The sequence below is a fragment of the Amphibalanus amphitrite genome, unplaced genomic scaffold, assembly GCF_019059575.1.
Source record: "Amphibalanus amphitrite isolate SeventyFive unplaced genomic scaffold, NRLGWU_Aamphi_draft 000003F_arrow, whole genome shotgun sequence".
NCBI lineage: Eukaryota > Metazoa > Arthropoda > Thecostraca > Balanomorpha > Balanidae > Amphibalanus > Amphibalanus amphitrite.
This window is the reverse complement of record NW_024881500.1, coordinates 2,063,539-2,090,465: the sequence shown is the minus strand read 5'-3', so window position 1 is coordinate 2,090,465 and position 26,927 is coordinate 2,063,539. Positions and strand designations below refer to the sequence as shown.

Here is a 26,927-nt window from a genome sequence, read left to right as displayed (position 1 = left end):
TTATAATTGTGTGATATAATAAGAAAATGCCAGGTAAATCATACCTTATAGGTAGCAGGCCGTTGTGCCGGCTGAAAGTGTAATTTGTTTGACTAAAAATACGCGTTGCTATTCTTCAGCAGTAAAGTCCACGTAGCGTGCTTTAACGTGCGTAATTGCACGTTTTCGGCATTACCCCAGCCAGCCATACTTTCATTTGCAGGCCCATAACTTTTAAAAGTGCTGTATGAATTTCAAATAGGCAGCACACTTATGCAAGGACATGCTGAAGATTACTTGACCGAATTGGCCAGACAAACGGTAGCATAATGAGTAAGAAATGCAGCTTCAAAGGCGCACGTAGTACAAGGGAAACGTACCTTGAAAACGCTTTTGGCGCCCTCACAGCCGAAGTATTCCAAATGACGGCTCGTAACAAACATGCGATAATTGTAGTCACTTAAGCTTCAGAGCATCACTGAGACGTGGCATCCATGTCGTACGGTTTTAGAAATATCTCGAATTTCGGCTTTGCCCCAACTCCGGCATTGCCCCAACTTCCCCTACATGTCACCGACACTGTCAATAACATTGTGACACCCCACCGAAGTAGACTTGCGAACCAGTTGCGCTCCACTCTGCACACTCAACGGACATGACAGCCTGCAACCCCATGAGGACATCGTCCCTCCTGCCCTGCGGCGATTCTATCTCGGCGCCTCCCCGGTGCCTCACTGCACGGTTACCCGTCACCGCCGCCCGCCCGGTCGACTCGGTAAGCCAGCCGTCAGGGTCACGCCGCTAAAGTGAACGTCGGTCATCAGTGACCTCCAGTGTGAAGAGGTCAGCGCGTCAGTGCTCTCGTGCCATTCGCGTCGAACGGTGCACTCTGTGATCGCTGCCATGGAGCGACTCGTCTGCTGGATCTGTCTGACAGGTGAGGTCCGAAGACGAGTATTACTGAGTCCCTTATAACGAGATAAGGTATATCGGTGACTGCTTGTTGACTGTAAGGCGTTTCAGTTATTTGATTGTTTTGAATGACCTGCTAACAAAATGAAACTTTTTACATCCATACATTGTTTGTTTTGGATGAAATTTGTAAGGAGGTCATTCAAAACAATCAAATGAAATAATTATATTTGCAACAAACTCAAATAACTATTACATGGCCGGCATAGTTGGATAATCACACACAAATTAATGGTATTGAATGGTCAATAAAAACTGTATGAATAACTAATAACTGTTGATGGCACTGTAGGTAAATGCATGCCAACATTTGCCCATTAGACCATACAGGACAAATATTTGTAGGTTGTACCATTTTCGTCTTTTATAATTTGCCTTTCAGCCTGTAATTCTTCTATTTCTTACGATGCGCATAACTTCTAGACTTCTTTCTTCGTAACTTAAAACATAAAAATCACTTCTTTTTTGGCAAACTCGACAATTTATTTATTTTGACATCGATCAGCTACGGCAGATGTATCTTTTTTCCTTATAAATTTAGCTCGAATGTTTGAATGGACGGATTGACAGAGGCGGAGCCCACGCTAAGCAGAGCTTGTTGCATAGACCCCGACCCCTACCGTCCGATGGCGCAATTCTGGGTAACGGGAGAATTTAGATGCCAAAGTTAAACTGCCCTTCAAAGCCGGACACGGCCTGTCCCACTCAACTGACTTCTACCGGCTGCGGCTGCTCTGCTCCCACCAACCGCAGACCATCCCCGTCAGGAGTCTCAAATATCGAGCGCCGGAGCGTCTCGAACCCGGGCTCTCACTACCGGGAGTCCAATGCTCTACCAACTAAGCTACGAGACAGGCTTTATTTCCAGTATCTGACAAAAGAATGAAAATATCATTTCGATTGACTTTTCACTGCCTCAGTATTTAAAGATTTTAGTCAATCCAGACCTTGAATGTGGCGGGAAGTATATCTCTTGTGAGTCATCGATGGCCTTTGCATGCTACTAATGCTACTTATCATAATGGATCGTCTTCGAATTGCAGCTCCAGTGGAGAGCAGCAGCTGACAGCTTCGTACCAGCAACTGCGGCAGCTATGTAGCTCCGGAGTGTTCTTTTCAGTGAGAAGCATGCAGTGAAAATATCAATGCTTGGAAGGGTTTGCATTAGATTGAAGCATGCTACTTTAGCACTATTCAAAGTGTTTAGGAGATGATATGGATAAATGCTAACCAGTAACGAAAGCGGCCAAAATGGCCATTGTGCATGGATCTGACACGCTTTGAGGACGAATTGTCACCGATGAAATGTTGCACGTTGATGAGCAATGAACATATTCACAATGGTTATTAAAAGGAAAAATAATCATTTTATTTAGAGTACATGACTTCAAACAGACTCTTTGAACGTCAACTGATGCATTTATTCAGTAATTACAGCTTCAGTTATTTTGGCTTTAGCTCGTGTGTGCTGCAAATAAATACGCCGTCTTCATGACGGTCATCGGGCACATATTTGGTCACTTTTTGTACGACTTCGTCAAATTAGATTCTTAGCTAACCCTCAGTAGTTTTCAGCTTAGTTGCCAATAACTAAGTTGCTAATAAGTAATAGCTATTCCCTATTTGTCATATTATCAGAAATCATACTCGATTAAATAAAACGTTAAAATAAAGTCAGGTCATGAAGACACTCGCTGTAAATAGTTAGATTCGGTCAAGTTATGTGCCTTCGCCTGATAACTCAACGTTAAAATGGCTACTAACTAGGGTGACCCGCGTGCTCCGCAACGCGAAAAGGGGTATTTTCGATTGACGGATGTTTGGTTGTTCTTGTGTCGGTTTGGTTATCTATCCATTTCGGTCGATTGCTTTTTGATGGCTAAATGATTTAGTTTGGAAAGAATATCCATCGCATCGAGGTGCCCGTGTCTGATAAGCATGCTTTTTACTTCAAAATCTGTCAAATGTGCTTTATAATTGAGGTGCGTAGTTTTAAGACAAATGAAAGGCGTAGATAATTTTCGCTAAAAATCGTTTTGCAGAGGTTTAAAACATTTATATTTTTAAGAATACTGTTGCTTGTCATGCAAACGTGATGATTGGATCTTGGAGAGAATTGAATGCTCTTTCTAATGATAGCATTTTCAATTGTCAAGCGTATCAGGTTAAGCAGCAAATCCCGTGTATCTTTTTAGTGGCACATTATGGACAAATACCATTTTAATTCAGCGATTTTTCCACATTGTTTTTGATCAATTAGCTGTCCACAATTTTTCCATGAGAGGCGGTACATTTCTCTTGGCAATTGACTTTGTTTCAACTCTCTCAGTCTGATGGTCAAGGGAAAATAAAATAAAATCCAAAATCCGTTTGAAATGGCACTTTTTGAAATGAAATTGCCCTCACACTTGCACGTGGCGCGTGCCACCCCTGCACCGCACACTATTCGATTGCCCGTTCGATTCTCTACACGATGCTGTTTTCCCCGTGCCGATCGGGCGCACGGCTACCGAGATATTGCACGGGGAACGGACCCGTGTCGGGCAAATTTAGCCATTTTCGCCCGTTTTTGCCAGCCGATTTATACATGTAAAGTCTATGACGCGAATTTGCACTTTTTGGGCACGCGCCACGCGCTCGCTATCGATCCGATCGAGCCGAGACCGCTCAAAGGCACGTTGTCCATCCTTGTTCTATAACTTGCGCAAATTTCAGCGCGGTAGGTGCAACGGTGTGATCTGTAACCCGCGCTACGTAGCACCATGTCGCGACCTTCGTAATAGACAGAAACTACGCCCTCCTCAAATAGTAATATAGACAAGCGGCTGCGCCACTTGCTTTGCTGCGTGATAGGAAAAAATTGCGGCACCAGCCAATTTGCTTTCGAATGGTGTTTGATTCATGTCGATGTGTCGTCTAGAAGCATAGATATGGACGGAAATGTGAAGAGAATTTAAAAAAGAACTGTTCTGAGGGCGTTTTTGGATGAAATTTGGGTGATACGGGGTCAAGACGGGTCAAAGGGGTCAGCCCCGGTACTTTGGGTCAGGCCAAGTCACATAGGTCACCTCTCGTCCGCTGGGATCAGCCCGGGCCACTGTTCTGCTTTTGCCTCCACCACTACCCCTACCCCTACCACTACCCCTACCACTACCACTACCACTACCACTACCTCTACCACTACCACTACCACTACCCCTACCCCTACCACTACTTCTACCCATACTCCTACCCCTACCACTACCCCTACCACTACCCCTACTACTACCCCTACTACTACCCCTACTACTACCCCTACTACTACCCCTACCACTACTACTACCCCTACCACTACCCCTACTACTACTCCTACCACTACCCCTACCCCTACCCCTACTACTACTCCTACCACTACCCCTACCCCTACCCCTACCCCTAGCACTACCCCTACCTCCTACCACTACCACTACCCCTACCACTCCCACTACCTTCCACTGGGTCATGTCAGGTCACATACTAATTGGATCCAATAAATGTTTTTAAAAAATCAGAATTTAAAACATCTTCTAGCCCCGCTCCTATTCGTGCCATTCCATTACCCTTAATCGATTTTGTCGGAAATGGCGCTTTGTGACAAATGTGGCGTGTCACGGCAAACGCGGTGCATTTTCACCCGGTGAATGAGCATGTATCTTTGCACCAAATTGCACCCATATCGGACCATATTTGACAAAGTTGTGCAATTTGCGACGTAAATGAAGCCTTCGGACATATGTGGCGCATAGCGGCAAACGCGGTGCATTTGTATAATCGTATCACAAATTGTTCCCATTGAATGAAAATCAACACATTCTCTCGCCACCATTTATTCAAATTAAAACTTGCCCATCCGCCAATGCGAGGCACCCGTCACCGATCGGCATGCATTTAGCTCACAAAGTTTGTCGACCCCGGCTCTCAATGAAGATCTACGAACCGATCAAAATTTCATTGGCGTTCTTCCAGCGCGCCCCACGCCCGAACCGTGCACCCCAGCGAGTCGGAACCTAGAAAAGGCGCTGACCCGCTCTGTCACCTATAAGGTGTGCAAATTTCAACCTCTTACGGCATACCGTCTGCCCTGTAGGCGTAACAAATTGAACCCACTACACGATGTGCGGACACACAGACTCACAGACAGACGGATTCTGTTTGAATAGTAAGTTAGACAAGCGGCTGCGCCACTTGCTTTGCTGCGTGGTAGGAGAAAATTGCGGCACCAGTCAGTTTGCTTTCGAATGGTGTTTGATTCATGTCGATGCGTTGTCTAGAAGCGTAGATATGGACGGAAATGTGAAGAGCATGTAAAAAATAACTGTTCTGAGGGCGTTGTTGGATGCAATTTGGGTGATACGGGGTCAATACGGGTCAAAGGGGTCAGTCCCGGTCACTTTGGGTCAGGCCAGGTCACATAGGTCACCTCTCGTCCGATGGGATCAGCCCGGGCCACTGGTCTACTTTTGCCTCCACCACTACCCCTACCACTACCCCTACCCCTACCACTACCCCTACCACTACCCCTACCACTACTCCTACCACTACCCCTACCCCTACCCCTACCACTACTACTACCCATACTCCTACCCCTACCACTACCCCTACCACTACCCCTACCACTACCCCTACCACTACCCTTACTACTACCCCTACTACTACCCCTACCCCTACTACTACTCCTACCACTATCCCTACCCCTACCACTACACTACCCCTACCACTACCCCTACCACTACCCCTACTACTACCCCTACTCCTACTACTACTCCTACCACTACCCCTACCCCTACCCCTACCCCTACCCCTACCCCTACCCCTACCCCTACCCCTACCCCTACCAACACCGCTGGGTCATGTCAGATCACAGAATAATTGGATCCAATCAGTACTAAAATATCAGACTTAAAGTGTTCCCAGCCCTGCCCCTATTCGTGCCATTCCATTACGCTTAATCGTATTTGTCGGAAATGGTGTTTTGTGGCATATGTGGCGCATTGCGACAAACGCGGCGCATTTTCACCCGGCGATTGAGCATGTATCTTGGCACCAAATTGTACCCATATCGGACTATATTTGACAAAACTGTGCGATTTGCGACGAAGATGGAGCCTTGGGACAAATGTGACGCAATGCGACAAACGCGGTGCATTTGTAAATTCCTATCACAAACTGTTGCCATTCAACGAAAATCTACACATTCTCTCGCCACTTTTTATTCAAATTAAAAACTTGCCCATCCGCCAATGCGAGGCACCCGCCACCGATCGGCATGCATTTAGCTCACAAAGTTTGTCGACCCCGGCTCTCAATGAAGATCTACGAACCGATCAAAATTTCATTGGCGTTCTTCCAGCGCGCCCCACGTGCCAACCGTGCACCCCATCGAGTCGAAACCTAGAAAAGGCGCTGACCCGTTCTGTCACCTATAAGGTGTGCAAATTTCAGCCCCCTACGTCGTACCATCTGCCCTGTAGCCGTAACAAATTGAACCCACTACACGATGTGCGGACACACAGACTCACAGACAGACGGATTCTGTTGGAATAGTAAGTTAGACAAGCGGCTGCGCCACTTGCTTTGCTGCGTGGTAGGAGAAAATTGCGGCACCAGTCAGTTTGCTTTCGAATGGTGTTTGATTCATGTCGATGCGTTGTCTAGAAGCATAGATATGGACGGAAATGTGAAGAGAATTTAAAAAAGAACTGTTCTGAGGGCGTTGTTAGATGAAATTTGGGTGATACGGGGTCAAGACGGGTCAAAGGGGTTAGCCCCGGTCGCTTTGGGTCAGGCCAGGTCACATGGTCACCTCTCGTCCGCTGGGATCAGCCCGGGCCACTGTTCTGCTTTTGCCTCCACCACTACCCCTACCACTACCACTACCCCTACCACTACCCCTACCCCTACCCCTACCACTACCCCTACCACTACCCCTACCCCTACCACTACCCCTACTACTACCCCTACCCCTACCACTACTACTACCCATACTCCTACCCCTACCACTACCCCTACCACTACCCTACCCCTACTACTACCCCTACTACTACTCCTACCACTACCCCTACCCCTACTACTACTCCTACCCCTACCCCTACCCCTACCCCTACCCCTACCACTACACTACCCCTACCACTACCCCTACCCCTACCCCTACCCCTACCAACACCGCTGGGTCATGTCAGATCACAGAATAATTCGTGCCATTCCATTGCCCTTACTCGATTTTGTCGGAAATGGTGCTTTGTGACAAATGTGGCGCATTGCGACAAACGCGGCGCATTTTCACCCGGCGATTGAGCATGCATCCTGGCACCAAATTGTACTCTTATCAGACCATATTTGACAAAACTGTGCGATTTGCGGCAAAAATGACGCCCTGTGGCCAATGTGACGCCTTGCGGCAAACGCGGTGCATTTGTAAAATCCTATCACAAACTGTTGCCATTCAACGAAAATCTACACAATCTCTCGCCACTTTTCATTCAAATTAATAACTTGCCGATCCGCCAATGCGAGGCACTCGCCGCCGATCGGCATGCATTTAGTCCGCAAAGTTTGTCGACCCCGGCTCTCAATGAAGATATAAGAACCGATCAAAATTTCATTGGCGTTCTTCCGGCGCGCCCCACGCGCGAACCGTGCACCCCAGCGAGCCGAAACCTAGAAAAGGCGCTGACCCGCTCTGTCACCTAGAAGGTGTGCAACTTTCAACCCCCTACGATATACCGTCTGCCCTGTAGGCCGGCTAAATTGAACCCACTACACGGCGTGGCGGACAAACAAACAGACAGATGGATCCTGTTCAAATAGTAATATAGACAAGCGGCTGCGCCACTTGCTTTGCTGCGTGGTAGGAGAAAATTGCGGCACCAGCCAATTTGCTTTCGAATGGTGTTCGTTTCAAATCGATATGTTGGCTAGAAGCATACAGGGTGTCCGGAAAGTTCTGGCGCCTCTTTTGGACGTCGTCTAACGCGCGCTGTGATTATTGGACTTTCAACCAATCACCGCAGATATGACCCCTCGTTCACCGCTCAGCTAGGGGTCGCGTAAATATGACCTTGAAACCGTTTTCAGTGCTAGGTATATGGGCGAAGATGCGCCTTGTCGCTGAGAGCCCGCGCGCGGGGGCCCGGTGCGGCTTGAACGAGGCGCGAGTTGCAACGCGATGCGGCGTTTCCCGGCGAACGGTTGAGCAGGCAAAGGTGCACTCCAGATCGGAAATGTCTTAGAAAATATTCTCACTCAGCTACAACCACGGTATGCCAAAGCTGCTGAGACTGAACCAGCATTTCAGCGGCAATCGAAGAAAATCTTGGGTCTGATGGACACAAATGTCCCATCATCTTCGTCAAGGTCAAATAAATGACTGATAGGCTGGTCCACGAGGGGTTCCTGGACACGACAATCAAGGCGACTTGCCCTAAGGGTCATGTCGCACTTCAACAGCACGGAGCGCCCCCCAACAACGCCGCTGCCGTCCAAACGAAACTGACAGAGGAGCTCGGCGGACCAGATCACCGTGGTGAAATGAGATTAGGCCACCTTATTATCCCAGCCTTAACCCGCTCGACTAAGGCATGCTACGCGTTTTGCAGAATAAGCTCTAGGCCACCTCTCATCCCAGCCTGGAGTCCCTGAACACTCGCATCATGACAGCATGGGAGGACAGGAAATGTCCTGCACCGTCAAAACCCGCAGGCGTTTCCGCCCTTGCGTCGAGGCCGTCGTCGGCACAGACGGTGGTTACAATGAATGGGCACTTAGCAGAAGGATGTGGCTTGGTGTTCCTGGTCATTGTTTCGTTCTATTGTTGAGTATCTATGGACCAAAGGCATTTATCTTAACAATGTTGAAAAGCGCCAGGACTTTCCGGACACCCTGTAGATATGGACGGAAATGTGAAGAGAAAAAAGAGCTGTTCTGGGGGCTTTGTTGGATGAAATTTCGCTGATACGGGGTCAAGATGGGCCAAAGGGGTCAGCCCCGGTCACTTTAGGTCAGGCCAGGTCACATAGGTCGCCTCTCGTCCGATCGGATCAGCCCGGGCCACTGTTCTACTTTTGCCTCCACCACTACCCCTACCCCTACCCCTACCACTACTCCTACCTCTACCACTACCCCTACCACTACCCCTACCACTACCCCTACTACTACCCCTACCCCTACCCCTACCACTACATCTACCACTACCACTACCACTACCCCTACCACTACCCCTACTACTACCCCTACTACTACCCCTACCCCTACCCCTACCACTACCCCTACCCCTACCCCTACCCCTACCCCTACCCCCCTACCAACACCGCCGGGTCATGTCAGGTCACAGAATAATTGGATCCAATCAGTACTTAAATATCAGACTTAAAGTGTTCCCAGCCCTGCCCCTATTCGTGCCATTCCATTACGCTTAATCGTATTTGTCGGAAATGGCGCTTTGTGGCATATGTGGCGCATTGCGACAAACGCGGCGCATCTGAACCTGTTGGCTGAGCATGTATCCTGGCAACAAATTGTACCCTTATCGGACCATATTTGACAAAACTGTGCGATTTGCGGCAAAAATGACGCCTTGTCACCAATGTGACGCATTGCGGCAAACACGGTGCATTTTTATACTTGGTCACCTTTCACGGTGCATTTTTATAATCTATACATTATCTCGCCACTTTTCATTCAAATTAAAAACTTGCCCATCCGCCAATGCGAGGCACCCGCCACCGATCGGCATGCATTTAGTCCACAAAGTTTGTCGACCCCGGCTCTCAATGAAGATCTACGAACCGATCAAAATTTCATTGGCGTTCTTCCAGCGCGCCCCACGCGCGAACCGTGCACCCCAGCGAGCCGAAACCTAGAAAAGGCGCTGACCCGCTCTGTCACCTATAAGGTGTGCAACTTTCAACTTCCTACGACATACCGTCTGCCTTGTAGGCGAGGTTAATTGAACCCACTACACGATGTGCGGACACACAGACTCACAGACTCACAGACGGATTCTGTTTGAATAGTAAGTTAGACAAGCGGCTGCGCCACTTGCTTTGCTGCGTGGTAGGAAAAAAATTGCGGCACCAGCCAATTTGCTTTCGAATGGTGTTCGTTTCAAATCGATGTGTCGTCTAGAAGCATAGATATAGACGGAAATGTGAAGAGAATTAAAAAAGAGCTGTTCTGGGGGCCTTGTTGGATGAAATTTGGGTGATACAGGGTCAAGACGGGTCAAAGGTGTCAGCTTCGGTCACTTTGGGTCAGGCCAGGTCACATAGGTCACCTCTCGTCCGATGGGATCAGCCCGGGCCACTGTTCTACTTTTGCCTCCACCACTACCCCTACCCCTACCACTACCACTACCCCTACCTCTACCACTACCCCTACCACTACCCCTACCACTACCCCTACCACTACCACTACCCCTACCACTACCCCTACCACTACCCCTACCACTACCACTACCCCTACCCCTACCCCTACCACTACATCTACCCCTACCACTACTACCACCCATACTCCTACCCCTACCACTTCCCATACCACTACCCCTACTACTACCCCTACTACTACCCCTACCACTACTACTATCCCTACCACTACCCCTACCCCTACTACCACTCCTACCACTACCCCTACCCCTACCCCTACCCCTACCCCTACCCCTACCCCTACCCCTACCAACACCGCTGGGTCATGTCAGGTCACAGAATAATTGGATCCAATCAGTACTAAAATATCAGACTTTAAGTGTTCCCAGCCCTGCCCCTATTCGTGCCATTCCATTACGCTTAATCGAATTTGTCGGAAATGGCGCTTTGTGGCATATGTGGCGCATTGCGACAAACGCGGCGCATTTTCACCCGGCGATTGAGCATGCATCTTGGCATTAAATTGTACCCTTATCGGGTCATATTTGACAAAACTGTGCGAGCTGCGGCAAAAATGGCGCCTTGTGACCAATGTGACGCATTGCGGCAAACGCGGTGCATTTGTAAATTCCTATCACAAACTGTACCCATTAAGCGACAATCAACACATTTTTTCGCCACTTTTCATTCAAATTAAAACCTGCCCATCCGCCAATGCGAGGCACCCGCCACCGATCGGCATGCATTTAGTTCACAAAGTTTGTCGACCCCGGCTCTCAATGAAGATCTACGAACCGATCAAAATTTCATTGGCGTTCTTCCAGCGCGCCCCACGCGCGAACCGTGCACCCCAGCGAGCCGAAACCCAGAAAAGGCGCTGACCCGCTCTGTCACCTAGAAGGTGTGCAAATTTCAACCCCCTACGATATACCGTCTGCCCTGTAGGCCGGCTAAATTGAACCCACTACACGGCGTGGCGGACAAACAAACAAACAAACAGACGGATCCTGTTCAAATAGTAGTATAGATTGCTAAAACGGTGGAAGAGCACATTAGCAAACCATTGCTATTTATTGCAATCACTAAACCACTAAAACCTGAACGACCGATTGGAATTCCCACTCATAGATGAAATAATCTAACCGGCTTTCTTTCAGTCACATTGCAACAATATGATAGATGTTTGCTTGCTGTTGGTTGTTAGGTACTTGTTTAATGGTTAAAAAACGAAATGTCTTAGAAATTCGTGCGCTAGGCTTCTCTCAGATGAGCCAAATAGGCCTGACTCCCGCTTTCATTTTGGTATGGGGAACAGAATGTGTGGCTGTACTTATAACTAGGCATTTTGACTAATAGCTGCCGCCAAGACTGTCGCTGTCAATATGTAGCAGGGATGCTGACATTATAATCCCGGTCAGTCTCCGTTCTTATGTCATTTCAACACCAAACATCCTGAAAGCAGCCCACCTCTGACCTACCATCAATCCGGATGCCCCATGGTATCAGCCGAGGGATATGGGACAGGGGCGGCTCTGCGGTCGGCGCAGGCCGCAGTGTAAGACCACGTGTGACCATGTGTGTCCGGTGTTGCAGCGGCTGTGCTCGCCACGGCACACGCCCAGCTACAGCTGGTGGGCACCAGCGTGGTGGACCAGAACTTCTTCGTGGTCGGGGAGCTCCAGCCGGGAGAAACGTTCGACCAGTTCAAAAGGTAAGTCCTCTGGATAGTGTGGAAGGTAAAATGTCTGTTTAGAACCGAGGGAAAACAACAATTCATTGCTTGAGGAAAGTTCGCACTACGCTCTATGAGGAGTTATTGCACAAATAAAAATATTCTTTTAACTCTACTCGCAGGTAGCCGACTTAAACAAACGTAAAATTTTATTGAATGGTTGAAAGTGCATGGTTTCCATTGTTTCCTAGGCTGCGAGCCAGATTATCTGCATTTCAACGACTCCTCTTCCACATCTTCCTAGCATCTGACCCAAATGGTCTGCATTTCTAGTATTCCTCAATAGACGGTTACAGTTTCATGCGGGTCGTTCGCGATCCCGACAAATCGTTGAATCTAAGCGACAAGGACACGCTCTGACACTCACATCACTTGCAAAAATCCATCTTTCCCAAACCTGACTTCCCTATCCAGCCGCACTGAACGGCGACAGCCCATCTATCTCCACCCGCTCCCCTGTCACCAATCGATCCCACGGCTTCCCTTTCCCCCCGTCACCAGCGCTCGTCTCAGCCTTCTTCACCTGCTACTTTCGTCAGGTAGCCGTGTAAGAACCTGACGCGTCGCTCGTCCTCTTCGACCGCAGCCGACTGCCGGCCGAGGGCAGAAGCCGTGTTTTTGTTTGTCTTACTTCGATGTGTAATCAGCTACCAGCTCACACATTCAGAGTGCGCCGGGAAGGGCCACAGATGACACAGTGACTAAATGACGTCATGAGAGGAAGGTGACGTGACGAACAGACGCGCCACGTTTGCCGCGTGCAGTCAGCTGATTGGGCAGCATTCCTGGTTGCGGTTACGCCTCTGATGTCTTATCCCCTGCGCGAAAGTTGTCAGAGATGTGCGATTCCGCTGCCTGTTGCAGCATCAGTTTGCGTGTTGTCTTGCGCAACCGATTGTGGCAAATAGATCCCACCACACGGGAAGATGTTCAACGACGGCGAGAACGTCTCCATGGCGAAACAACCGGTGATAAAAATCTAGCGAGCAGTGAGTCGCCACTTCCTCCATGGATGATTGGCGTTCCTCTGGGGAAGCAATGTGCCGCGCCAGTCACATACATTAATGATAAATTCACTGATGGATAAGACATCGGCTGCTATCACGTTGCTGAGTGGAGCACGAACACTGTGTAGTGACCTCACGCGCTGATTGTTTTTTCGTCCATTAGGGCAAGGGCCGTGGTGATTGGACCATGCAGTGAAATGGTGTGGGTCGGAGCCAGAGCGACGAGCCGGAAAAAGGCTTCGTCGATTACCAGTCATTTTGGGACAACAACGCGCCGGTGTGGATTGCTGTGTGCAACCCAAGCTGTGGAATAATGAACAACCGATTGAGTATTGTGAAAAAATAGCTGCTCGATATGGAAAAAAAGATATGTGAACATTCATCAGCCTCCATAAAAAGGCTGCTTGACTTTCCCGAACCGATGAGAGTCCTTCCGCTTGAAGCCATGTCCGGTCTCTGCCGCTCACCCCTCGCTAGTGTGTTGTCAGCGACAGTCATCACCACGGCTCTGTGGCGAACAAACAGCGAGTGTGGAACGGTCTGTTTTGGCCCACGCCTTCCACTTGCACGTACTGCATTCCGCGGCAGGTCTGCAAACCCTGCATTCCGCTTATGAGTGCCACACTTTAACGGGTACTTGTCAACTAGCACTAGCAGTGAGTGACACACGCGCGATGTGTCTGTGCATGAGGATTGAGGAATTACTAGTCACTTAGTCAGTATCCCAGTCAGCAGGCGACGGCTAACATATCGTCGCTACATGCTGAGAATGTCATTAGTCGTGGCCGTATTACAGTTGTGTAGTGAGACAGCTCAAAAACAATATCATTGACCTGATTGACGTGCTCGGAAGATAGGAAGTAGCGAAACGATGTGCTCTTTACATAGAGTAAGGCAGTCGGAGGAATGAATGGGACGAGTTGTGCGGTTTATGAATCACAAAGGACCTCAGAGTGAGCTTCAAACAGACGTTTGACAAGCTCTGCATTGCTGGACGCTAGAATGCTTGGAATGACAATGGATATCCATTGTCAAGCACAACTCGTAGTTTCTTTAACTTCCGTGGAAATAGATTGCGGCAAAAAGTTTTCGAAGAATCCCGAAGAATGGGTGGTTGAGGATACCTAAAACTAAGCTCATACATCAAATGCTTATTTGTCAACCATGTTTGTTTCCGTTTGTTTACATGTCACTGAGAGCCAGTAAGTAAGCGAGCAAGACCTTCTGATAACATAACTTGTTGGATGCTTGGCTAGGGAATATAAAAAATGATCCTATGGACTACGAGTACCCAGATCCTATGGACCCAAGTAGTCCATAGGATCATTTTTCATGTCCCCTAGCCAAGCATCCAACAAGTTACGTTATCAGGAGGTTTTGCTCGCTTACTTACTGTAGTCGTATGTCGTATGTCAAGTCAGCCGTCAGAGTTTGACAGCAGTCAGTTGCCAAATGACATATGATCGGCTTATTGACATCTGTCATTTAACCCTCGCCGGACCTATTGGTTTTCTACATACGCGCCGGCCGAGGGGGGGGGGGGCGGGTACGACCCCCCCCCCCTCGCCGTTGCGCCCCTGGTGGAGCTAGCGCGTCGCGGAAAAAAAAACGAGCGTGTGCGCCGTTACGAGACGCAGAGATTGGTACCCGATTTTAAGGTCCTAGGTCAACCGGTGACCTCTGAGGTCAGGTCAAGTGCCCCAGGGTACGGTTCCGTTTTTGGTGAATAACTTCGCAAAAAACGGCCGCAGAGCCGCGATTTTGGCAGCATCGTGTTCGCCTCGCTCAGGCGCATCGAATGATATATTTTTTGTTCGGGTCAGGTCAACTTGGGGTGTTGACCTCAGGTCAAGGTCAGGTCAGCACCCCCAGGTCACGAAGTTGGTCGAAAGAGGTCATGTTGCATATCATTCGATTCGGCAGGTCTTCCTGAGTCCATTGGTGGCTTTCTCGACTCGCTAGCTCAATTTGATCGGGAGTTATTGACGAAAAACTAATATGACCTTGATGACGTCATACATGACGTCACGCAAGGTCAACATTGCAAAAGTGACGCATCTAACCTTGCAAGGAGTGCATCAAATCACGATTCTGTGTGCTTGAGATAGTTGGAGATCGTTCCCGGCGCCAGAATAGCAGTTTTCATTTTTCCCCATTGACTTATAATGGTGAGGTCACGAAAATGACCTGACCTCATATGACCTTTAGGAAAAATCCGAGATATACAAGTTGTGAGACTCATAATGGATACTAGATCCTGCAAGTTTCATTTCCCTCTGACATCTCCTCTGGCAGTGAGGGCGTTGCGAAGTTGCGACATCTGAATACCGTGCAGAGGTTCACTTATGACGTCATAGGTCAGTGACCTGACCTGACCCAAAAATGCGATTGGTGTCAAAAGATGCGGCTTGGATCAAAGGTCAGGTATGCCAAGTTTCAGCTCTCTATCGCCAGCGCATTCGGAGCTATCGCGAAAAAACCCTATGGGGGGCGGCACCCGCCCCCCCCCCCCTCGGCCGGCGAGGGTTAAAACACGGTCGTTGGTTGATGTCGTGCCCTATCTCTTGACAATGTTAAATCAGGGCCTCATTAAATCAGGGCGAGTCGGGAAAGCCATCAATGGACTCGGGAAGACCTGCCAAATCGGATGATATGCGACTTCTTCTTCTTCGACCAAGTTCGTGACCTGAGGGGCTCTGACCTGACCGTGACCCGAGGTCAGCGCCTAAAGTTGACCTCATCCAAAAAAATATACCATTCGACGCGCCTGAGCAAGGCAAACACGATGCCGTCAAAATCGCGGCTCGAGACCTTAAAATCATCGGGTACCAATCGTTGCATCACTGAACGGCGCACACGCCCTTGCTTACGCGACGCTCTATTTTCATTACGGGCGAAATGGCGAGGGGGGGTGTCATATACCCCCACCCCCCTCGGTCGGCGCGTATGTAGAAAACCAATAGGTCCGGCGAGGGTTAAACATATCTATGTCGACAAAACATACGAAAGATTTTACCAGATCTCTAGATTCGGATGTCTCATCCCATTGGATACGAGATCAGGATCCTGGGATCAGATCTCAGATTCATTTTTTATCCGTGCACATGTCTGACTGTGCGTTTGCATGTCTCTCTCTTCCTGTCAACCTCTCTCTCTCTCTCTCTCTCTCTCTCTCTCTCTCTCTCTCTCTCTCTCTCTCTCTCTCTCTCTCTCTCTCTTTCTCTGCCCCCTCTCTCTCGCTCTCGCTCTCTGACCTATGGCTCTCCCCACAGACGGTTCAAGCAGGAGAACCCGTCAGCGGCTGTTGACAGCGGCCTGGTGCGGAGCAGTAACCCGGCGGCACCCAGGGTTCCCACCGCCGGATCGTCAAACGAACCACTCGGACTGTCATCCGGAGCCACCGAGCTGCTCGGCAGGATCGATGAGAGCTTCAGGTCAGCGGCGAGGTCACCTATTCGGGTCAGACGGGGTCACAAGGTCAGCAACAAGGTCGGGTCAGTAGGAAAATTGGCAGACGAGTGTGCCGTTTTATTAGTGGCGTTTTCGTTTTCGTTTAAGTGCATACTGGAACGTGATGGAGCCTGAGGATGTACATGTAGACGTTAATGATGTGTGTAGGTCGTAGGTTAAACGTCAAAACGTGGCCAGCTAGCTCACATTGGTCGGTATTAGGTATAAGGAAGATAGTGTATCCAGGAATCATGAATGGTTTGTAACGATGCTTCTCACATCTCGTCCGGCTTTGATCACTTAGGAAGAGAAAGAGGGAGGGAGAGAGAGAGTGGAAGAGTGAAAGAGAGAGAGAGAGAGAGAGAGAGAGAGAGAGAGAGAGAGAGAGAGAGAGAGAGAGAGAGAGAGAGAGAGAGAGAGAGAGAGAGAGAGAGAGAGAGAGAGAGAGAGAGAGAGAGAGAGAGAGAGAGAGAGAGAGAGAGAGAGAGAGAGAGAGAGAGAGAGAGAGAGAGAGAGAGAGAGAGAGAGAGAGAGAGAGAGAGAGAGAGAGAGAGAGAGAGAGAGAGAGCTTTAGCATTGATTGAGTCCCGACTGTGTTTTAATGGAATAAGCATTAGTTTCTGAATGACATCTGTTGTTAGTTTTCTCCGCCACCTAGTAAATTACTTAACATAATTACATATTCCTTTTGTTCAGCACACTTTTGCCGTTACCCGTTGTAGAATGACTAATCCGGAGGCATCGCCTTTTTCCATAAAAAAACAATTTTATTTTGAGGACCAAAAATCACATGGCTGTTATTGTTTTTCTGGCACACATTCACTCATGTAATTTTGGCTGGCTATACGATTATCCTCTGTAAATTTCATGTAGAGTTTCATGGTCTTCTGCGTATACCATGGGCATTTAGATTTTGCATTACTTTACAGTGATATCACTAATGCCCCCTGATGAACAAGCGCCCGCACCCAGTTGAGAATTTACAACAAAAATATGTGAGACAAGTCCTCCGCATTTCATAGAACCCATCCTTTCCAGCAGCAAAAAGACATTGAAATAAAAAGACTGCCAAAACGTTATTTTGACAGATCGTTGCAAAGATTGGAAGCATGCATGATCGGTAGGATCAGTTGGAGTATATGTTGCTGCAGGAGCAAACATAATATATGACCTCCGTTGACTTTGTATTCATCGACTACCAGGCAGGTTACGCTGTCCAGACAGACGACTATTCAACGACAACATATGTACAGGGACGTTTGACAAACCATTTCTCACCAGCGATGATACGTGTGTTTTTAAAAACTTCACAGACCTTTAGACACCGGACTGATGACGAGTGGCGGCTCAGACGAGCGGTGACACGGTGCGGCCCGGGCCGACACTCCAGACTGTAGCCGGATTACGAGTTGGGCAACGTGTTCCAGCTATAGGCCGAGGACGCCTAACGGAGGACGAAACTCGCACACCGCCACCGCTGTCCGTCAGCCCATTTTATAACACGCAGAGCACAAGATGCTCCTTGTCTGAACTTGACCTGTCCAGGAGTTGATGTGTTTGAACAGTGAAATGTGTAAATGCTGTTCCTTTATCACTCGTTCGTTAATTGCACCATACCAGATCCAATAAGAACAAGTCAGTTATTCAGCTGATGCTGCCATCTAATTATCTCAAAAATGCCTATAATACCGTTGCATAACTAACTTGATCTAAAACGGGTCAGACACCATGGATCTCAGAGCTCAACTGAATGCTAGAACTGCTGACAACGAAATTGCTATTATATTTTTCATTTAAAATAATATGTTTCGAAGACAGAAAAACGAAGCAGCAATAAATAACGCTGCGTCGAAAAACGATCACATCCAAAATGTTCTCGAAAATATTTCAGATCAACGCCAGAAAGACTGGAATTAATCGGGTAATGATTTTGAAACGCAACATGGATGAGCCTTTTAAAAGCATAACTGGGCCATGACCAATTGCATTTATACTAATCTGATAAAATTGATATCCTAGAATTTAAAAAGTTATAAAAAGTTAGTTATAAAAGCTAGTTATATTTATAGGTACTTAGTCCGATTGTTTTATTTTTTATTTAACTCCATTTGCCACCCTGTTCACTTTACAGCTGCGAGGGCCTCCCGTATGGCTACTACGCCGACTCCAGCAACGACTGTCGGGTGTACCACGTCTGTGATCCGGGCCGGAGCGGCACTCAGACCAACCAGTTCAGGTGAGTGAGGCCACTCGGGGCACACAGGGCACTCAGACCAACCAGTTAGGTGAGTGAGAGCACTCAGGGCAGTCAGGACAGTCAGACCAGGTGAGTGAGGACACTCGGGGCACGCAGGGCACTCAGACCAGGTGAGCGAGGCCACTCAAGGCTCTCAGGATACTCAGACCAGCCAGTTAGGTGAGTGAGAGCACGCAGGGCGCTCAGGGCACTCCCAACCAGTTTAGGTTTATGATGACACTCACACCAGCCAGTGTAGATGTGGGAGGGTACTCAGGGTACTCAGGGCACTCAGGCCAACCAATTCAGGTGAGCAGGCACCCAGACCTGTACTAAGACCCACCAAACATTTCGGTGACAGAGCACTTAGACCAGTCAGTTCAGGTCAGTGAAGGCGTTCAAGCATGCCTTTCGAATGTGAAACAACGACCAAACAGAGCCTGCAAGTTAGTGAAGCGCCGTAAACGACTAACAAGAAGTCAGAGTTAAATCTAAGGTGTGCTAAATCTGTCAGATGTGACAAGGGGAAATAAGCTGATCAGAACAAAGTATTTAGTAAGGTAACACATCCAAATTCACATGACAGACTGCTAACACTATGCGGTCATTCAAACAACTAATTCATGCAACCCAGTTTATGGTAGCCGAGTCATGTGGGGGGGGGGGGGGGGTAAGCACAAGTTGCAGCATTTGGTCGCATCGGCTTATGTGAACGGTGAGATATGTCCCCGCGACGTGATTATGCCACGGGATACATCTGATGACCCAGAAACCAGTTGCAAGACGAGTTTGTAGAGAACAGCAGTGGGGATGAGCAGGATAATCGTATTACTCGCAGCATGTGTCTGCAACCGGACAGGTTTGGTACCAGTGAACATGTCTTTGCAGAGGCGAGACAAGAGTGCAGTTTGCTTGCATGTTGTTAGATAAAAACGATTTGTTAAACTAACCACTTTTGGCCTCATTGATATGACCCAGCCAACCCACCCCTCACCAAGCCCTAACCAGCACCCCTCCCACTCTTTTGACGACAGCTTCTTCTGCAACGTGGGCACCGAGTTTGACCAGCAGCTGCTGACGTGCGTCCACGAGTCCCTGGACCGGTCGGCGTGCTCCGGCGCCCGACAGTTCTACGAGTCCAGCAACTCGCAGTTCTTCCGCGACGTCGGCTTCAACGCCGGCGCCTCGCCTCCGGTTCCCGTGCAAGAAGTGAGCCCGCCGACTGACGACGGCCAGGTGGTCCTCATCGGGGTCACAGGAGGTGTTCCGGTGGACGCGCTGCAGTCTGGGGTTGATGCCCAGACAGCAGGAGGGCGGGAGACCGTGGAAGTTCCGCTGACCGAGCTGGAAAACTCGGCCGGTAGTGGCGCGCTCAACACAGATGGGGCGGGCCTGCTCGACCTGAGGATCGGACTGCCGAGTCTGTGAGGTCAGAGAGAAGGGCAGTGGTTTGGTTTGTCGTGCCTCTTGAGTATCGCGGGTGTAATAGGGGATGTCAAATAACCACCTCGAAGCATTCAGGCGGTGGTTAGTCGTGATCAAGAGGACTCCCGAGTCTGTTTTAAGCGTTTTAAGCATAAGACGTTTCGCCAGGAGAAATGAGTTTTTTTTGGAATCACTAAGGGCGTGCTTCCGACCTCAAGATATTTGAAAAAATGAAATATTAGGAAGGGCCCAATCAACACATTTTACAGAGCAGACAATCAAATTTCATTCGTGTTTCCGGAAAAAGGCAGCTATTGGGTTAGCAAAGGTATCCATCGAAAGTCGAAAGATTCAGGATATCGTATGTGACCTTGTGACGCTGACAGCAGCCATCACAACTGTACTCAGAAGCTTGTAGATTTAGATTAATGTTACCGTCCAGTCCATTTACCGACAGTTTGTCCAGTTACCACCTGAAATAGTTGGTCTAGTTACCACAGGGAATGTTGTCCAGTTGCCACGTGAAGTGGTTGTACAGTTACCACATGGAAGCCCATTCGGTTGATCCTTTCAATGGTTGAGACTTCCACTACTTAGTTACCAACAGTGCGTGTTCAAAAGTGATGGTTCTGTGGGTGCTTGGATAATGATATGCTGACTGCTGAGGATTGTGTGCTGTGTCAAGGAGCGCATTATATGAGCACATGAGTTTTTGTATGTGATTGTACACCGTTATTGTGTGTCTTATTGAACTGCATGATCATGTGTTCTTTCATGTCGTCACGTTTGCTATTTGGACAATTTGTTTACTTTTTAGCAGCACCGCAATCCAAAAGAAGAAAAAACTAATGAAATCGATGTGTGTCTTTACATGGAAGAATATACCTAAAACATCCAGAATTTGCAGAGCACTTTACACAAATGCTAACCGAAATGATACCGAATCGGAGCATATGATCGACCCCATAACCACCAATCTTGTCTGTGTGTATGTACTTCGTGCGTGTCATAACGCTTCATGTTATCGCTGCAAACCTCATGTCACATACATCTGTATACCGAGGTTAGAGGTCTATGCTCATGTCTATGTCAATATCAAATACAATGCTACACATGAACAAGGTTTATCCAGGCATTCCGTGGCTGGTATCGGAAAGCGAACTACACGTAGGTAATCGGACGCCGAATGTAATCGCTTTCTAAACGCTCCTAGCGAAATGCTATATTAGGTATATAGTTGATTAGCTGATGTCTGATGTGAGGTGAGTGCGTGATATGATTTTCTTTCTTTGGTCTTTGATGCCTCAAGGTTCTAGTAACAAGGACGATGACCGAGTGTGACTTGCTGGTTTGACAAAATATGGATTGCATGCTGATTGCTGGTAACCGCCTAACATGTGACCTATGTTTATTTACGACACTGACAGCCACTAAAAACATAATATGAGAGCAGTGTGCCTACAGAATAGACGCCGAACGCCACAATAGCGCGCAAATAACCCAGCATCCTGTTGTGCTCGGGCAGTAGTTACCTACATCATGCACTTTAAGCAATATGAATGTAGGTAAGTGCGATATAAAAAAGTCACGCTGCAATCTGAACCTCCTCTGTTAGCTCGCGTCCGCTGCGCCCCGCCCGCAACGGACCATCCTCTCAGGCCTCAGCCCGCGTGTTTGCAGTATTGCACATTGCACCACCCGCCGCGGGCCCTAGACGAGGCTCACCACCGCCCCCGGGGGGGGGGGGGGTTAACTGAGCGGCGATGTGGTAACGCGCAACGCTCATCTCTAGTGCCGCGAGCGCCGACCAAGGAAGTCCGGAGAGCAGCGAGGGAGGAAAGGGTGGCGCAACTGAAACCGGCTCCGACGACTCGTGTGACAGCGGCGGGTGTTAGATGATTTTTTACGCTGCTAGAGGCTACCCGTCTCCGCTTATTTCAAAACAGCTGGTTTATTTCATACGGCAGTGCTGACGATTGACAAGCTGCACGGTATTTCAATTTCCAACTCTAATCTCCCTCCCGGCTCCCCAATGGCAACAAATTAGTCGCAAGGAATTTCCTAGCAAGCCAAGACACCTAAAAGTATTTTTGTATACATTTTAGCTAAATCTTGATCAACCATATTTTTTCTATGATGCCGTACTCCATTATCGCGTCCGAGAAGAACTACTGGCTGGCATACATGAAAACAGACTGTTACCATACCTCAAAAGAAGTCAATCATTGTAATAAATTGCTGGCCGTGGATTTTGAGCAGCTGTGGCTTTTTCAGAGCCGCAGGGGAGCACACATGACGTAAAAACGAGCACTGTGCTGCAGCGCTGATACCCGACACCACGTCGCCGGTATGGTAGAAAAGATAGTCAGACGTGGAACCTACTGCTGATCCACTGGCCCTAAGCCGGTTGTGACCCGCTTCAAACACTGAACGGATCTGCGGGAAGTGGGAACGAATCTCACGGTAACGACATTGAAACGTCAGACCAGCAAGCCTCTGTGATATGTGTGGCCATATATCAGTATTAATCCGTGATTATTTCGTTGCGAGCATGAAGCATGTTCATCATTCATGGATTAGAGCACTGAGCACACTGCAGTCGGAGTGAACGAGGAAAAATAAACGCTGGAAAAAAGCGCCTTACTTGATTCAGTACATAAACTAATTTTGCCTTTGTAGACTAATGACTTACAACATCAAAAAACAGATCAAAGACCAGTAAAATCGTACCACGTGGCAGGTCGAAGCAGACAGCAGTATAACTCTTACCAGAAGTAATAGATTGCTGAACTCTTTTAGCCTAAAATGTTGATATATTCAAATAGTTCCATAAGTTATTATCAATGTTAGGTGATTAAATAACAGTGATGAATATAGTACCAGCGAAAGGACCCTTTCGTATTTCTACAGCGCATTTCCTCTAAGGACAATAAAGATTCTAATAAATATGTTTGCTTTAATTAGCTATACCATTTTGGACAAATAAGACAGTCTACACATCGGGAAATAGCAGCAGTTGCAGTTCCCACAGTCACGAGTGTATGCCTCTGAAAATTAAAAGTGGTTCCATGATAGTTTACATCCGACCTGAGCAGCAGTCTTCTAGCGCTAAGTTCCAGTACTTCACAGAAACAATGTCAATATCGCTCAAATAACACAGAAGTAAACGCATACATGTATATTAAGCGAAGGACTAATAAATTACAATGGAATTAAAATATAAAAAAAAATCTTCGGAAAACGCATATAGCAAAATTCGATTCACTCTTCTTTAGCAGTGCCTCTGAGACCATCCGTTCCGGGAGTAGCCTCTGGTTTCAGGATGGGGTTACCCTCCTCATCTAGAGGGGCTCGTGTGGCCCCCAATAGACCATCAGTTCTGGGAGTAGCCTCTGGTTTCAGGATGGGGTTACCCTCCTCATCTAGAGGGGCTCGTGTGGCCCCCAATAGACCATCAGTTCTGGGAGTAGCCTCTGGTTTCAGGATGGGATTACCCTCCTCATCTAGAGGGGCTCTGGTGGCTCCAAGGAGACCATCAGTTCTAGGAGTAGCCTCTGGTTTCAGGATAGGGTTACCCTCCTCATCTAGAGGGGCTCGTGTAGCCCCCAATAGACCATCAGTTCTGGGAGTAGCCTCTGGTTCCAGGATGGGGTTACCCTCCTTATCTAGAGGGGCTCGTGTAGCCCCCAATAGACCATCAGTTCTGGGGGCAGCCTCTAGTTTCAGGATGGGGTTACCCTCCTCATCTAGAGGGGCTCGTGTAGCCCCCAATAGACCATCAGTTCTGGGGATAGCCTCTAGTTTCAGGATGGGGTTACCCTCCTCATCTAGAGGGGCTCGTGTAGCCCCCAAGAGACCATCAGTTCTGGGAGTAGCCTCTGGTTTCAGGATGGGGTTACCCTCCTCATCTAGAGGGGCTCGTGTAGCCCCCAAGAGACCATCAGTTCTGGGAGTAGCCTCTGGTTTCAGGATGGGGTTACCCTCCTCATCTAGAGGGGCTCGTGTAGCCCCCAGGAGACCATCAGTTCTGGGAGTAGCCTCTGATTTCAGGATGGGGTTACCCTCCTCATCTAGAGGGGCTCTTGTTGCTCCAAGGAGACCATCAGTTCTGCGTGTAGATTCAGGGTCTGAGATGGGGTTGCCCTCCTCATCTAGAGGGGCTCTGGTGGCCCCCAGCAGAGGCCTCTCTGGACCGGGTGCCACGACCTGAGGTCGGACAACGCTGGCAGAGGCACCGACTCCGCCGAACCCGGATCCGGACCCCCCGGAGCCAGCGCCACCAGAGAATCCGGAGCCCGAGCCGCCGCTGCTACCTGAAGAAGAAAAAAACAGTGCAAGTCATGGTAACATTTCGTACCTCATGATCCTTCGTATACAATGTTATATAATGTTAAATATTGCTGTTATTGAACAAATTTAACATGATCAATTGCCGTGGAATAAATTGGTTAAAGGCCCCATCGAACCATTATGCATAGAAACATACCGCTTTATATAAAGACGTAACATGAGTTCAAACAGTTCAAATAATCGCCTGATTTGAACTGCCATATTCAAAAGGTACTGACTGCAGCTGTTGCACATGCGAAGGGACACAGCATACCTTCATCCGTTTTGAAGAACTCGTCATTGGAGATTTCGTAGAAGGCCTCAGCCTCCTGGCAGGCGACAGCGCTGTCCGGGTGGGTGCAGGTCAAACTGGCCTGGTCGAACATGGTCTGGTTGCCGCAGAAGAAGCTGTACTGCGCCACCAACGTCTGCCGAGAATAATACAAATCGGCTAATAGTGCGATAATGGTAGTGCATTAATGCAGTCATTGCATACATTGGGAGCCAGATCAGTGCGCTCCCTGAAACAGACGATAGAGTGATTTTAGTGGAGATTTTACACTCGATCTGCATAGTATGAAAATCATTACCTATGTATATAGAAATGTTTTTATCTTTAGGTAGTGGTGTCGTTTCAGCTAATTTACCGGTATTGAAATGACGACCCCCATACGAAAAGACAAAATTATAGTTGTTAAATAAAATAAAAATAGAGTGACGAGGAACATAACTTAGTTCAGCTAACGTCTCCAAACCAATCGGCAGCGTCACTGACAATAGGTGACGGTTCCCTTCATCGCTTACGTTCCCCTCGCTGTCCACCACCGGCATGCAGACATGGAAGAGCTGGCAGTCGTTGAACACGTCGGCGAAGTAGCCGTAGCGGCGGCCCTGGCAGGAGAAGGCGGGGTCGAGCTGACGGGCCAGTACGCCCTCCCAGCCGTCGGCCAGACGTAGCGAGGCGGCGGCCGGGTCCGGCGCGCTGGACAGCGGCACAGCGGCCGGCTGGGAGTCCAGCTGCTGACCAGCAGCTGCAGCAGCCGTCAGCAGCGGCAGCACGCACCGCAGCAGCTGCCGCACAGAACAGTAGTGAGACAAATAGAGCTCATTTTTTTCGTCGCAAATACTAGACAGGATCAACCCCAATCAACATTTGTAGAGAATTGGTTAACAAAATCGTCTTTTCCCATTATCTTCGGAAACCTTCTAGCAGTTCGTAGAATATTTACTAAAATGGGTATCTTTAAAGGATAAAAACCTAATTTTTGCAACCACATACCAGAAGAGACGGTTTTAGGCCCATAAAGATACAACATGTATGACTGTATTACAGAGTAGTCTGTGGTAATTGGCATAGGATGGTTATAGGATAGATATCTTATATATAAGCTCTTATATAGATCTTGGATATAAGATCTTACATAGTTCTTAGATATAAGATCTTGTGCATAAGATCTCTATGGGTCTATGGTTGTAGGACATGGAGCGGTATGGTTATAGGTATACCAGGTGCGGCGTTCACTTACCATATTACAGGCGTCTGTTTCACAAAGCGCTCTTCGTACAGCGCTGGCACCACACAACCCTTGAGCAGTGATTGTCCATGATGTATTCCGCTGCGTCGTTTTATACCCCGCTGCGAATGAATCCTGTGTATTTGTAGAAGGGCTCCGGCCCCGCGGCACGGCTCCTGTTAGCACGCCCTATTGACTGTATGGGGACGGCAGACGCAGCCGTCTGACATTGACACGTCAACGTTTGCTCACTGAGGCGGCGTGAGCCCCTGCCGTCGGCGCGTATGAACACATTCGGCGTCTTGCTCCGCGTGTTGACAGGATGAGACATATGCAAAGATACCAAAGTCCGCAGCCTGGTATACATAGGTGAAGGACTCATGAGTCGGTGAATTCAATCCATGATATTCTCTTGAAAGTTAGCCACCGGGGGGACGCTGACACTACGCTGAGAACATAAATTGTGGACGGGCATTCACTGTTGGCACTTAAACGGCAGAGGTAATGTAAATGTAAAAAGTGAAGGTTGCGTTCAAATTCGGTCAGACATTTGTACCAACTACGTGCAAATATGTTGGACAAAACCAGCAACGAGGAGCCAGCAGCTATGAGATGTGCGTGCAGACTAAACCCGACAGGATTGGTGCGATCACTTTCACCTTTTCGCCCCAGTTTGAGATGCAGAGGATTCTTCATGGTTCCGTGTAGAAAATATGGAGGATTTTTTATGGCTCCGAGTGGAAGATAAGGATATCTTTGAGGTATTATTGTTTCACGGGAGGAAAAGATATCTGATCTTCTACGAGTAAGCCATGAAGAATCCTGTATCTTTCTATGTTGAGGTTTATTCTTAATCACTTAAATGCTATATTTAAATGTATTCATCTATGGAAAAATAGATTTAGA

General features: G+C 48.3%; 2 protein-coding genes across 2 annotated transcripts; one reads left to right on the top strand and one right to left on the bottom strand.

Annotated features, from left to right (window-relative positions):
• The first annotated feature begins 619 nt into the window (after positions 1-619).
• On the top strand, positions 620-21,299 carry LOC122367734. Its single transcript, XM_043341130.1, has 5 exons — positions 620-916; positions 11,922-12,039; positions 16,340-16,501; positions 18,649-18,753; positions 19,788-21,299. The coding sequence occupies exons 1-5, from the start codon at positions 883-885 to the stop codon at positions 20,179-20,181; spliced, it is 813 nt and encodes a 270-aa protein (XP_043197065.1). The 5' UTR covers positions 620-882; the 3' UTR covers positions 20,182-21,299.
• A 2,042-nt stretch (positions 21,300-23,341) lies between these two features.
• Positions 23,342-26,345, bottom strand: LOC122367658. The gene is made up of 4 exons (XM_043341013.1): positions 26,034-26,345; positions 25,312-25,578; positions 24,782-24,935; positions 23,342-24,491 (listed from the first exon to the last, which is right to left on the bottom strand). The coding sequence occupies exons 1-4, from the start codon at positions 26,034-26,036 to the stop codon at positions 23,440-23,442; spliced, it is 1,476 nt and encodes a 491-aa protein (XP_043196948.1). The 5' UTR covers positions 26,037-26,345; the 3' UTR covers positions 23,342-23,439.
• Between the last annotated feature and the right edge of the window lie 582 nt (positions 26,346-26,927).

What these genes read in the sequence shown, in the direction of transcription:
- LOC122367734 (XM_043341130.1), top strand. Translation starts at nt 883, where the DNA reads ATGGAGCGACTCGTCTGCTGGATCTGTCTGACAG. An exon ending in CTGCTGGATCTGTCTGACAG is followed by an intron (nt 917 to 11,921) that starts GTGAGGTCCGAA and finishes CCGGTGTTGCAG; the next exon opens with CGGCTGTGCTCGCCACGGCA. An exon ending in ACTCAGACCAACCAGTTCAG is followed by an intron (nt 18,754 to 19,787) that starts GTGAGTGAGGCC and finishes TTTTGACGACAG; the next exon opens with CTTCTTCTGCAACGTGGGCA.
- LOC122367658 (XM_043341013.1), bottom strand. An exon ending in TGGTGGACAGCGAGGGGAAC is followed by an intron (nt 24,936 to 25,311) that starts GTAAGCGATGAA and finishes TATTCTCGGCAG; the next exon opens with ACGTTGGTGGCGCAGTACAG. An exon ending in GTTCTTCAAAACGGATGAAG is followed by an intron (nt 24,492 to 24,781) that starts GTATGCTGTGTC and finishes TTTCTTCTTCAG; the next exon opens with GTAGCAGCGGCGGCTCGGGC.